This window comes from Solanum tuberosum, unplaced genomic scaffold (assembly GCF_000226075.1).
Source record: "Solanum tuberosum cultivar DM 1-3 516 R44 unplaced genomic scaffold, SolTub_3.0 scf00095, whole genome shotgun sequence".
NCBI lineage: Eukaryota > Viridiplantae > Streptophyta > Magnoliopsida > Solanales > Solanaceae > Solanum > Solanum tuberosum.
Window position 1 is genome coordinate 779,583 of NW_006239021.1, and position 13,695 is coordinate 793,277.

General features: G+C 28.9%; 1 protein-coding gene across 1 annotated transcript; it reads right to left on the reverse strand.

Annotated features, from left to right (window-relative positions):
* Window positions 1-332: 332 nt before the first annotated feature.
* Window positions 333-1,418, reverse strand: LOC102589769 (ethylene-responsive transcription factor ERF034-like). The gene has a single exon (XM_006347871.2). The coding sequence runs from the start codon at window positions 1,354-1,356 to the stop codon at window positions 574-576; it is 783 nt and encodes a 260-aa protein (XP_006347933.1). The 5' UTR covers window positions 1,357-1,418; the 3' UTR covers window positions 333-573.
* Window positions 1,419-13,695: the final 12,277 nt, after the last annotated feature.

A 13,695-nucleotide genomic window follows, 5' to 3' on the forward strand; every position in this document is an offset into this window, starting at 1 on the left:
TTCTTAGGAAAATGACTTTGTCCCCTTTTAACCCTCCAAAGGAAAAAAGACAAAATCTTGCATTGGATCTTATTGTAAAAAAAAAGATAGTATTTCTTCTTTTTTTAAAAAAAAATAAGTAATAAAAATCTACACACAACAACATACAAAAATCAACAACAGACTGTCAGTTACTTTTATATTTTTACTCCACCACGTAAGGTGGAATCTCTGTCATCTGAATTAGTCGAGTCAGCAACACCAAATACCTTATGATTATATCAAAAGTATGGGGAAAAGGTATTGTAATTGCGATGATCTTCTTGAAGCTACAAAAACATAAGAGAGAAGTATTGAAAATAACTCTGTAAATTATTAATTTCGTTTTTGAACTATTTATAGCATTAAACACACCCGAGTTTAGGGGTGAATGATGAAAATAGTGCAAACTCAAATTATGTGTATGATATGAACATTCTGAGCTTTGCTATTATGATACGTTGAGAAATTACACACACGATGGATGTTTTATGACTTTTTTTGTCAGTGTAAAAGAAGAAAAGAAAAAGAAACATGTACACTTGTAATTTTCGTCTAATAGCACTCCCACAAAAACGGCTCATCAAGCCGAAACATCCCGCTATCGGCTCCAGCCAGCTGCCACGTCGAAATTGGGTACTGGTACCGGTCGTTTTGGTCCACTCTATCGATGGTAAGATCCGGTAGATCGAAAAAGGGGTCATCGTGATCCATTGATGGAGAATTCAGTAATTCTTGCGAGGCTAAATTAGTCGAGGAATGCGAGCTATGCAGCTCGGTTAATTGGCTTTTCTCCTCTAGAAATATGTTGGCGGCTGCAGCTTTGGCGGCTGCGGCTTGGATGTCTTTAGGGGAAGTGGAAGCGGGTCGAGGGAGTTGATCGGCTAAATGAGGGAAATTAAGGTAAGCCGAATCCCCTTTGATGGCTAAAGCCGCAACATCATGAGCTCGAGCTGCCATTTCAGCTGTGGGATAAGTCCCTAGCCAAATTCTTGATTTTTTCCTTGGTTGTCTAATTTCGGACACCCATTTTCCCCAATTCCTCTTACGAACTCCTCTATAAGTCGGATGTTTTTCATCAACAACACCTTCATTTTTTCGTCTGATTTTCTTGTTATCATCCTCCTCCTCATTCCCATCTTGAATTTTTTTTGAACTTTTCTTGGATTTGCACTTGTAATGATCATTTGGTGAGGTTTTTGCAATGCTCTCATGGAAACAATTAGATGAAGTAGAAGAAGTTGAAGTAGAACTTAAACAATTGTTATTAGAACAACAACTTGTAAATGATGAAGTTGTAGTAGAACTAGAGATGGAGAATTCATTATGATCTTCCATTGTGATTTTATTTTTCTTTTCTTTTCTTTTCTTTCTAGTGATGTATAATAATAATAATAATAATACAAATGCTTGTGTTTGTGTTGGTTTAAATAAAGGAAAGGAGAGGAAAAGGAAATAAAGAAGAATGGGACCTTATTGCCACAAGGGTATCTACAGTTCACTTGTTTTGTTAACCATGTGCCTATTTGCTTTGCTTATTTTGTAAACATATTTTCTTTTTTCTTTCTCTTTTACTTTTTGTATTAATTATTAGTAGTAGTACTATTGTTTTCCTATTGATAAACAGAAAAAAAAGAGGAAATCATAAGAGCATTATTTTCATTTTCCATAATCTAGAGTGTTTTGGCACCTTGCATACTTAACATAGCAGCCACATATACTTTCTCCAGTCTACTTTTACTTGTTTAGTATTAACTTGATATAAGAACCAATAAATAGAATTAATTTTACTATATATATATCACTATGTGAATATGATAAATTATTTCTTAATTTTTTAAATTGAACAAATAAAAATAAACATATATTTTTAATACAATAGACAAATAAAAATAAACAAGAGTCTGCTAATGCAATTAACTCATTAAAAATCATACAATTCACATGAAATTAAACTAGTTGACCTAGGGCCCTATTGTAGGGTATCCATGTCTTTCATTGAGATCTTGTGTCGCACCAAATAAGATTTATTCACGAAATTTCATATGTACTAACATCAAAATAATGATTATATTAAGTACCAAGTAATTAGCAAGAAATTGAATGGCTTCGTTAATAAAAAAAATTGACCATGGATAAAATTATTAACTAATGATATTTCTTATTTCTATTCAATAACACATGAATAGTTTCTTAAGATCATTGATTAAGAGATTGTTAGATTTTAAGTTACTCAAATTTACACTTTCCCTTTCAATTTCACGAAATAATGCTCCTTTGATTTCAACAAATTGCTTTGTTTATTACCATAAAAAAAAACGCTCGATCAGGCAGCTTGGAAATTTATTAGTATAAATGTCCATTAATCACTCATCTAAATGTAGTAAAAAAATAAATTATGTTCCTTTTTTCTTTAGTTTCTAGTATGATACATTTGGTGATAAATTTTATAAATTAGAAATATAGTTAGTTGTAGTTGGCAATGTCAGGCTATTAAATAGTAGGTTAAGAATATTACCATTTGCTTCCACTCTGGCAAACTAGGAGATTTACCTAACCACTTTTTGTTCTTTTCTATCAATTGATTTCATCGTAAATTATATTCAACAAACATGAAAATCAAATAATCCAATATTAAAACTGTTGGAAACAGAAGTTGACCAATCAAATGCACACTATAGAAGAATAATAATTATTTAAATAGAATTATTGAGCAAACAAAATTCTTCCATGTTGCAATAAAAATGTTTAATTGTGATTTATATTTAGGAAAAAGACAACAAAATGGAACATCAATACACATGACTAACATTAACCTATTGTGTTTTGTAAAAACATTGAATCAATTAATCAAGACTTTTTGGAACTTTTCAAAAATTGGTGAATAAAAATTAAAATTCTTTAAAATTATAATTTTTTTTTTAAAAAACAATTACCACACATGGGTCACATGTAGTGGGTCCAAAATCCAGTTAAAAAAGTGGGTCCTCCCACCAGATTTTGCTTTCCAAATTGCACTTGTTAATTGGAACAAATAGTTTGAATTTTCTTTTAAATGTTGTGAAATATTTTAATATATTATTTTGTGTTTAGTACGTAAGTAAAAATATTATGAAAGTGAAGGTGAAAATGAAAAGTGTTGGAGGATCAGGAAGTTGGGTAGAATGTCACTTGTTAAATTTTAGTATTTTTTTTCTTATATTGAAAAACCCATTCTCTTTTTTTTAAAAAGAAATGTTTTTTAAAAAATTCAAAAATATATTTGAACACACTCTTAATTTACTTGTAACTATTTATCCACTTTTCATGTGTTGATAATGACCCAATGGGAAATGGAAAAAATTAGTGGTTATTAAAATTTTATTTATGGAATTGTAAATATCTACATACTTTATTTACCCTATGCTCCACTAGTAGTACTTCATTGTCTTTTTGCTGTGAATTTCTGTGGTACCTTTCATATAATATTCCATCAAATTAAAATTGACAGAATTGTCATGATTCATGAGCTAATTTAATTTTCACGTTTTAGGCGAGGGCCCTCCAAATATCTTTAGGTGAAAAATTATAATGTTTATATATAATTAAATAATATATAGTATATAGTTTATATATAATTAAATAATATATAATATATATTAATATATAATGTTTAATTTTCAGCTCTTTTATGTGTTTATTTTAGCTTATTTTGAATTTTCTTAGTGAAAATTTTGACACTGCTATTGTGTATATCATCGTCGTTTAACAAATAGTGCATATTTACACTCATCGTTTAATAAATTATGCATATTAATTTATCTTTTTTGTTAATCGATTGAATAAAAAAATATATTCTAAAATCAATTTTTTAATTTAAAAAATATTACGTGACTTTTAAAAATTACCGCACATATTTTCTTTATCCATTCAGACTAAACCCAACTAAAAAAAACACAATCCCTCTTTTATTTAAATCTGACCCAAACTTATTTTATGACTGAGGTCTGAGAAGAAGAGGAATTAAGTTGTTTTCATTTGGATCAGATTGGGAGGGTAAATAATACATGTGAGGTAATTTTTGAAAGAAACATGACATTTTTTAAATTTTAAAAAATTAATTTTAGACTAAATACTCTTGAATTATTTATTACTTATAAAATTTATTTTTAGAAGTTATTAAAATAAAATCGATTTATTTTAGAGGACGTTAAAAGGTTTTATCCATAAAGTACCAAGAAACTAATTAAGGGGTCATTTGGTTGAGTGTATTAACAAAATTAAAGTATGTATAATTTTGTGTATTAGTAGTACTTTGTTTATTATATTTTTTTTATGTTATGTTCATTAGTTATATACTCTATTATGTATCGAGAAGTGTATTACTAATCCCGGTCCATGAATTTTTGGGTAAAGAGATTTAATGCATGCATTAGCATGGTTAAAGGCACAATTACCCCTCAAAATTTCCCCAACATTTTTTTCATCATAACTGTGGATCGGAGGATATTTTTTATAAATAAATATTCTTATACAATGCATTATATTTTTTGGGGAACTTTCGCAAATTGCCTCTATACTAAATTTAATTGTGCTCCATAGCTATAGTTTGCATATTTACGGGTTGTAACTACAGTTTAAGTTGCCTTGTTTGTATAATTAGCGGGTACATGTGTATAATTCTGTCATTTTTGTATAAACTCGAAATAACAAATTTATACAATTACAAACATCAAAAATGTAAACAATTATACAAATTATATTACACAAATTCCGAATTATACAAAAGTTATACAAATTATATTATACAAATTTCGAATTATACAAACATGCGAATTATACAAAACGAAAAAGCTGAGCCACGTAATTATAGCTAAAAGTAGGCCGCGAATTGTAATTAAGGCAAACTATAGCTATGTTAACTAATTAACTAGTATATGTTTGCTTATACACATAATTTTTCCTTAATTTTAATATATCAAACCAAATAATGTATAAGAAATAATCTATATATAATTAAAAATATAATTAATGTAAATATAACTAATACAAATCATTATTATTATAAGTATTACTAATATAATATTATTTTTATATACCTTACCAAATGATTTAAAAAAATCACTAATCAATGGTACAAGATGATATTAGCTAACAGCTATATAATACTAGCAAATAAATCGATAATAGAGATTGAAGACAAAAAAGTGATGTGAGATATTAAGGGAGCTCTATCGTTTTATAGGATTTAGGATTATACTATGTCACTATATATTCATGATCCGTATTTTAATGTCTATCCAAAGTACTTTATTCGAAATAAATTCGATAAATAATTTATAGAACTAAGTCTCTAGAGTTATTACTCTAACTTTTATAGATCTATCTTATTATTTTATTTATTGGTAATTAAAGGTTTGTGCCAAGTTAATTCTCTAATAAATGGACAGAGGAAGTACTTGTTATTTTATAAGTTCAAGACAAAATTAATTAATTCTTTTTAAAATTTTATTTTTAGTAGTAATTATTCTTAAAGACTATTAATATCTTAATTATGACATATAAATAGAATACATATTTAATAAAGAGAGATTAGTATATCTTAAGGCATAAATAAGAAGAAAAGAGTCAAGCACCTCTTTTAATTAATATTTTATTAAGAAATGTGTAAATGGAAAACACGATAAATATTTTAATTTGAAACGAAGGACACTACTATTTAATGAGTGACATGATATATAACTAGTCCCCCTGTCTCAATAATCAAAATTTATTAGTATTATCACTAAATCACGAATAAATATAAAATTGCTTTTAAATAGCTAATTAATAAAATATGATATTTTTGAGATATATGACAAAAATATGAAGACTATTGATAAATAAAGATGTAAAATTTGGCTATGCATTTTAAAAGAAATGTTAAGTGATATTAATTTGGACCTCACAATATTCATAAATAGTAAATATGCAATACTACAACTTGTTATTTGAGTGCTCAAACTTCTTATTTCTTTAAACGAAAAGAAACTATTAAGCATCATTCATTTATTAAAAAGTTTGAGGATCAACACTATTAACAAAAGAATTTGAACAAATATCTTAGGAAATATCTACTAGCGAACACTGACCGTTAGGCGTTAAGCATATTTAGAGCTTATAGTAGGACGTATGATTTACATAACTAAGTCTCACACGTGTGCCTTGAGACATTTTGCCAGTGTCCCGCCTCGAACTGAGTCCCAAAGTTGTCTTTTAAAACACTGATAGCAAGTATGTTTGATTGATATAATTGAATATTCTTGATATATAATTTTTAGAACTTATACTAAGTATAGATCATATTTTATGTTTTTTTTTAAAAATAAAATAAAACTATATGATAATCTTGTCTACGCCAAACTTTATATATAATAATAATAATGTTCGACATAGAGAGGAGTGTCATATGATCTTGTCTACGCCAAACTTTATATATATATATATAAAATAAAAATTGGGTTATAATGTTATTTCTCAAATTTAGAATGAAAATAGGTTTCATGATCATAATATCGTTTGTTCTAATTAGATCGTTTAACTTTGAGCTTATAACTTTAAAATGACTACAATTTTATATATTCGGAAGTGTAATTTACTATCTCAGAAATATTGTGACTAAAGTTTTAATATTTCTTTTTTCATTTCCTTTCATCACAACATTAAAGTTCAAGCCAACACCACTATAAGAAAAAAAATAAAAATATATATATATATCTATAATAAACGAGGTAGTTAAACAACAAAAATTCATAACTAATCCTATATATCGTCGATCAACAATGAATTATAAAAAAAATCATGTTTGCTAATTAATGCTAACACGTTAACGATGAATTTTATACCCAAACTCTTTTTTTTCCTTTGTGTGTGTGTTAGTGACTTTACATCATGTTTTGACACCATGAAATATTAGAATTCGTAGTCATTATTATTCGTGTATTTTGTTTTGGCTTTTTATCAATGAAAAGTGTTTTGGAAATGTCGATAAATTAAATTAAGGTGAAAAGGGTTGTATCCCAAGTGTGTGATTCTCATACTTCCTCCAAAAATATAGTACAACAATTAATCCCCTTAGACATTGCACTTGTCCATAATTCATTTAAATATAATTTGATGTACGTATATGGAAGCTAAGTGGTCCTTCTATACCCTCCACAAGTTCAATCTCCTCCTGACTCACAACTTTACATTGAAAAGTAATGTTTGAACTAGGAGAAAAAAATAATAATAATATATATATGTGTGTGTGTGTGGTTACAAAATCAAGTTGCAGACCAACTAGCTACCTAATAGAAAAACAAAATGAAGAAGTGAAGGTGATATGTATTTTGTATTATAGTACGTACCGGCCCCTCCCATATAATCCTAGTTACAGTAGCGCAAATTAAGGGGGGGGGGGGGGGGGTCGCGGGTAGTAAAGAAGTACTTTCCATGAATAGTAGCAAGAGCTAAAGAGGGACTAGTCTCTAATCAAAGAAGTATGTTTACAATAAATCAAGGTTACTTCAAGGAAATATTGTAAGTATGTTTTACTATGAGATATGCTTGTATAGTGTATTACTAGCTTGGATTATTGCGAGAGGGGGGGGGGATACTACGTATATAGAAAATTGTACAAATAGGTAAAAAAATAAATTCATAAGTATATATTAAATTTTGGTCACCCTTAACGATATTTCTGACTTCACCTGGGGGTTCACTAGAAATATCCATATATGTAAATGATGCTAGTATCTTTTGAAGAAAAAGAAAAGGGTAATGTCTAACATAGAAAAAAGAATTAGAATTCTTAATGAAATTTTGCTCTAGTTATTTATTTATCAAAGTACAAAGAATATAATAACTCTATGGATTGCTGCAATGAGTCCTATTATATCGATCTTGCTAGTTAATTACTTTGAAAATTTTGATGTATAAGTAGTTTCTTTTTTTATAAATGTGGTGTTCAACCGGGTCAACACTTGTGCGCACTACAACAATTTCTTCAAGATACATATTATTTTCAACCAGCAACACATATAGCGCAAATAATAATATCAATAAAGTTATAGGAAGAATGGTGGTTGGAGAGATATTAATTATGGAACATAATTCCACCATCCAATTGAAATGCAAATTAAACATATTTGAGTTGGGCATTGGGTGTTATGGACCCCCTATATAAATGAATAGTTGGTTTAAAATGAGAGGTGATATAATAAGTGAATAAATGAAATGTTTGTCTCTTTCACCTTAATAATATTAAGAGAAAAATGTCCCTACTCTAGTGAATTCCTCTTGAACAATGCCAACAAAGAGAGGGAAACTAGACAATCGTCATGAATCCATTGATCTTCTAGCTAGGTTTCACACACACACATATGTATATACCAAACTCATTTATATTCATAACCTAACTATGGGCCACTCTATATATATACCAAGGCCCACCCTGATTGATTTTCCTTCCGTTCACTTTTACTTGTTCAGTATGAAAAATCACCAGATAATATACTATTTTGCTGTTACTATCAAGTCATGTACTATTCGTTTCTCAACATTTAGATGACTTATAATAATTAAAGATGATATAGTAACATTATTATTTCATTTATTTATTTTTAAAGGATGTACCAAATCAAACATAGACAAGTAGAGATGAACGGAGGGAGTACATGTATACACGAATAAAATTTATGATATGAGTTGATAAAGCTATTTATGTAACTAATACAATCTCATTTATATATTTTTCTCCAAGATATTAGACAACTAACATGCATTGCACATTAAGAGAAGTAGTACCATGTTCGGTAAAACATATTTGTTTGATGAGAACACATGTTATAATTTTAACACATATATATGCATCTAGTAATCAATATTTTTTTTTATTAATTAACTGATTAACTTGAACTTACATTGCTTAATTGGTGATGCTATGGGCACTAATATAGGATGTATTCGTTCGTAATGTTTCGAAGCCTTAATTAATTGATGGATATATTTGTTTGTAAAAGAGGATGATTTTTCGCGAAGATCATTTTTAAATTAAAGTTCTATAAATATTAGAATTCCATAAAAGTAGTTTAAAAAACAAATCCTCTTTATTATTTCTTCCCTATTATGTGTTAGACCTCCGATTCTCGGTCAAAATAGAGCTTGGTCTCAGGTTGTGATCGTTTCTCCGATCTTGTGGTGAGGTCGGAAATCAGGTCTCAAGTCTCGGGTAGGGCTGGGATCTCAGGTCCCAAGTCAGGGTTGAGGTCGGATCTCCTTATATCAAGTCAAGGTCAAGTCTCGGGTTCTAAGTCAAAGTCGAGTTTCAGGTCTTAAATTGAGGTCGGCTCTAGAGCCTTGGGTTCCAGTTTGAGGTTGAATCTCGAGTTTTGGGTTAAAGTCAAGTCTCGTGTCTCAAGTCGGGTCGAATTTTGAGTCCCGGGTCAGGATCTCAAGATTTGGGTTAAATTAGGTCTCAAGTTTCAAGTTGGGTTTGAATCTCGAGTCTCGAATTAGAATCGGGGTCAAATCTTATGCCTCAAGTCAAGGTTGATTCTTGGATATATTGAAGGTCAAATTTGAGTCTTGAATTGAGGTCGGCTCTAGAGCCTTGGGTTCCAGTTTGGCGTCGAATCTCGGGTTTTGGGTTAAAGTCAAGTCTCGTGTCTCAAGTCGGGTCAAATTTTGAGTCCCGAGTCAGGATCTCAAGATTTGGGTTAAATTAGGTCTCAAGTTTCAAGTTGAGGTTGAATCTCGGGTCTCAAATTAGAATCAGTGTCAGATCTTAAGTCTCGAATCAAGGTTGAGTCTTGGATACAAGGTGAAATTCGAGTCTCGAATCTCGGGTCTCGACTCGGGGTCGAATCTAAAGTTTTGGGTCTTGATTTGGGGCCAAGTCTCGAATTTCAGGTCCATGTCAAGGTCTAGGGTATCATGTCTCAAGTTTCGGGTTAAAGTTAAGTTGAGATTGAGGTCAAGTCTCAAATTTTGAGTCAGGGTTAGATCTTGAGGTTTCAGGTCAAAGTCGAGTTTTGGGTCCAATTCGAATCTCGATTCCAAGTTGGGTCAAGTTTAGATGGATGGTAGGGGAGGAGTAGGTAGGAAAAGGTGGACCATTTGAAAAAATATGGTCAAATTGGTGGGCATGACTCAACTCTTTTTTAGCCCATTTCAGTTCCAAGTAATTATTTGACGGATTTAGAGTCCAACCTACTTATTAATTCAACTTGTTTAATTTCAGCATAATCCGCTTTGACACTCCATTTTGCAACCAATGAAGCCACCTCAATTAAATGATACGGCTGGCTCCAGCTCCCTCCGCCTATTGATTTATACTGAATTAATTATGCCCATTTTTTAAAATTTTACACTGGATTGAACATCCTAAAAGGAATATTTTTGAGGGTTAAAACTCAAAAGGACCATTTAGACGTGCTAAATAAAATCATGATTTGAAATTAAAGTTTTGTTTGGATAAATAATTCAGATTTGAATCCCAAATCATTTTTTTGTGTGGAGAATTTACGATATGAAATCATGATCCCAAATAATTTCATGTTCAAACGCCTCCTTAGTATAAAAAGAACATAAAGATATGCAATTTATCAATGTGGTGTCTTTCGATATCTTGTCTATGAACTATGACTTACTCATTTTCGTATATCAAAACAAAACTTAAACTTCAACTTTAAAGTTGATACAAAACTTCCCCATCAAAAATAATTTATCAAAAATATTTGTAAATCTACAGCCAAACGCTATCATATTGAAAACAGTATTTGAATAGCATAAGAGGACAATATGATTGAGTATAGTGAAAGAGTGTGCAGTAAGTCAGTTGTACTGTTGTTTGTTTTCTTTGAATGATAAGTCATTATCAACTTTCAGCCGTGGGAAATCTGTGAACTGCCCATCAAATCTAATTATTGTCAAAATGTTTTTACTGCGTCCTATATATTCGTATAACACGTTTAAAGAATCACGTTCTTTCTCAATTCTTGATTTACCTGATATTAATTAAGCCCTCATATTATGATATGATATTATCCGCACTTTATATGTCTAGTTCAGGATATGGAGGGGGAGGATATTGAGTCCTACAATAGTGTGAGAGGTGCAATTTGATCTCTTTATATTATTTTAAACAACAATACTTACCATATGAACTCTAAATTTTTTTGAAAGTAAGGTAGGTGAAAAGTCATTTTCTTATAAGCTATATATTCAGAGTTGTAATGTTGTTTTTTCCAATATAGTTAGTAGGTAACCATCTGCTATTGTCAGAATGATATCATCCAATTAATCAATTGATATTAAGTGCAAATCTTGATAAATCATCACCATATTGTACTTGAATACTTGTTTTATTTTTCCTTTTTAGTCAGTTTATTTTAAAAAAAGTATCTTTTATTTTTATTTTTGCATCTCTTTCATTTTAATTTTTCATATAATATGTTTAATACGACAGGATAAAATGACATTTTAATATATTATTTAGTCTAAGATCACAAAATTTATTTATTTATTAAAATTTCATATTAAGTCAAAACCAAACAAACGAAGTGGGTGTAACAATTTTTTCTTTGTCCACTTTTTGACATGGAAGTAGTTTTTATCTCCAAATTATTAGAGTACCTCAAAGCGTAATCATCACCACTTCAACTCATTTTATGCAATTATGAAACCATAATACTAATTAGAAACAATCAAAGATGTCTATGGCCTACGGACTATAGTGCTTCATATCAACTAAATATTATATATATATATATATATATATATATATTAACACATAAAAGAATTAAAAGGACACCCTTATAACAAAATAGGGATCATTGTCAATTTTGTGGTGTACACCTACAAAAAAGAAGAAGTTATTATTAGTGATAAAAATGATAATTGCTAAAATATCTAATCGATGTATATAAATCATAATTAATATAGGTACGTGTACCCTTTGCCTAATTCAAAATTATTAGTTATATCATCTGTGTATTTAACAAAAAAAAAAATTAATTAAATTATGTAAATTGATTCCTAACCAAAATTTATACAAACAAGAATATATAGTGTCATGATACTCCAAGAAGTTATTATTTTTTTAAATAAGTAATCTTACTTGATTTGATATTTGTATGACGAATTTTTATGTTGCAAGAGGTGAAATTATAACTATGATACACATGTTTACCTACCCAAGTAAGATGAACTTTCAACTAATCATAAATAAGTCGAATTAAAGACAATAACTTATAATGTGAATAGAAAAAACAGAGAACATAAACAGAAGTAGAAAAGAGAGACACAAACACAAAATAAATATGAGAAAATGTCACCTACACAAAGTAGGATTGATAATCTAATAATTTGATGAATTGAGATAGTTGTCTTGTAATTTTTCACTATATATACACAACATATAGCATTTAGGAAATAAATGTATTGTATTGAATTGATCAAAATAATTTACTCCATATTGAATATACCAAACAACTTTTCCAATTTTCCATATGTTTATTAATACAAAGAGATTTTTTAATTTTTGCATTAGGAATCGAAAGATAAAACGTTTACAGAAATTGAATACACATAACTCCATGTCTTTTGATTTATCTAGTTCATTCATTTATTATATTATTATTTATATTGATTAGAAGATAGACTTACTTTTATATATATATATATATATATATTGTTAAATTCTTTAATAAATGTACTCCAAACAAGTTAATTAGTATGTACTAATAATTAAACAATGGTATTCCAGAGAAGCTTATAATTACCTAATCCCATTAAGGAAGATTCATGATGTTTAATTAACCTTATCCAATTAACAAACCATTTTTGGATGTACTAACAAGTTAAACAATTGAATTTCAGATCAATTTCTATCCAATTAAGGCAAATAATGATGATGTTTAGCTTAACCAACCAATTATTATAGAAAAGAGTGCACTTTTCCATAATATATTTTTCTAAAAGTTTCTTGATAATTTGGTGAATTTTCTAGCAATACTCATCATGAGCCCTATAATTAATTTAATTTAATTAATTAAGAGGAGTCTTAATTACTACTATTAGAATGTGGAGTAGTTGACCTACTAATCCTAGTTAGGTATATATACCTATAGGCTATATATATACGAAATTAATTTTTCCTTTGACACATCATTATATTCTGCATGCGGCATAAATACAAAATATTTTTATTATTTCTTCTAGATATAGATATAGGTTCTTAACAGACAAACATTTACCTAAATTCCTTTTGTATTGATATTACGCTAGCTCAATAATAGTCATTATTAAATTTAATTCGTACTGGTATTCGTGTACCCCAAATTAAGCCAAGCTTACACTAATTATACTCGTTTAATTTATAGGTACAAGTCACTCTGATTGTCCAAATAAAATAAGTGTTGTTTTAGCCTTTTTATGTCCATTAAACGAAATAATAATACAAGGTAATAACATTTATTAAGTTATTCTTATTTATTAGACCTTTTTTTAAGAATTGAGCACTATTAAGAAGAAGTAGTTTTTTAATGTTCTCTCCATTTACTTGTCCATTTTAGATTTGCATGTCTCTTAAAAATAATGATTAATATGAATAATTTACTACAAAATCCATATTAATTGATGCATAATTTTTCGGTCTTGAAACACGATTTGAGAAAT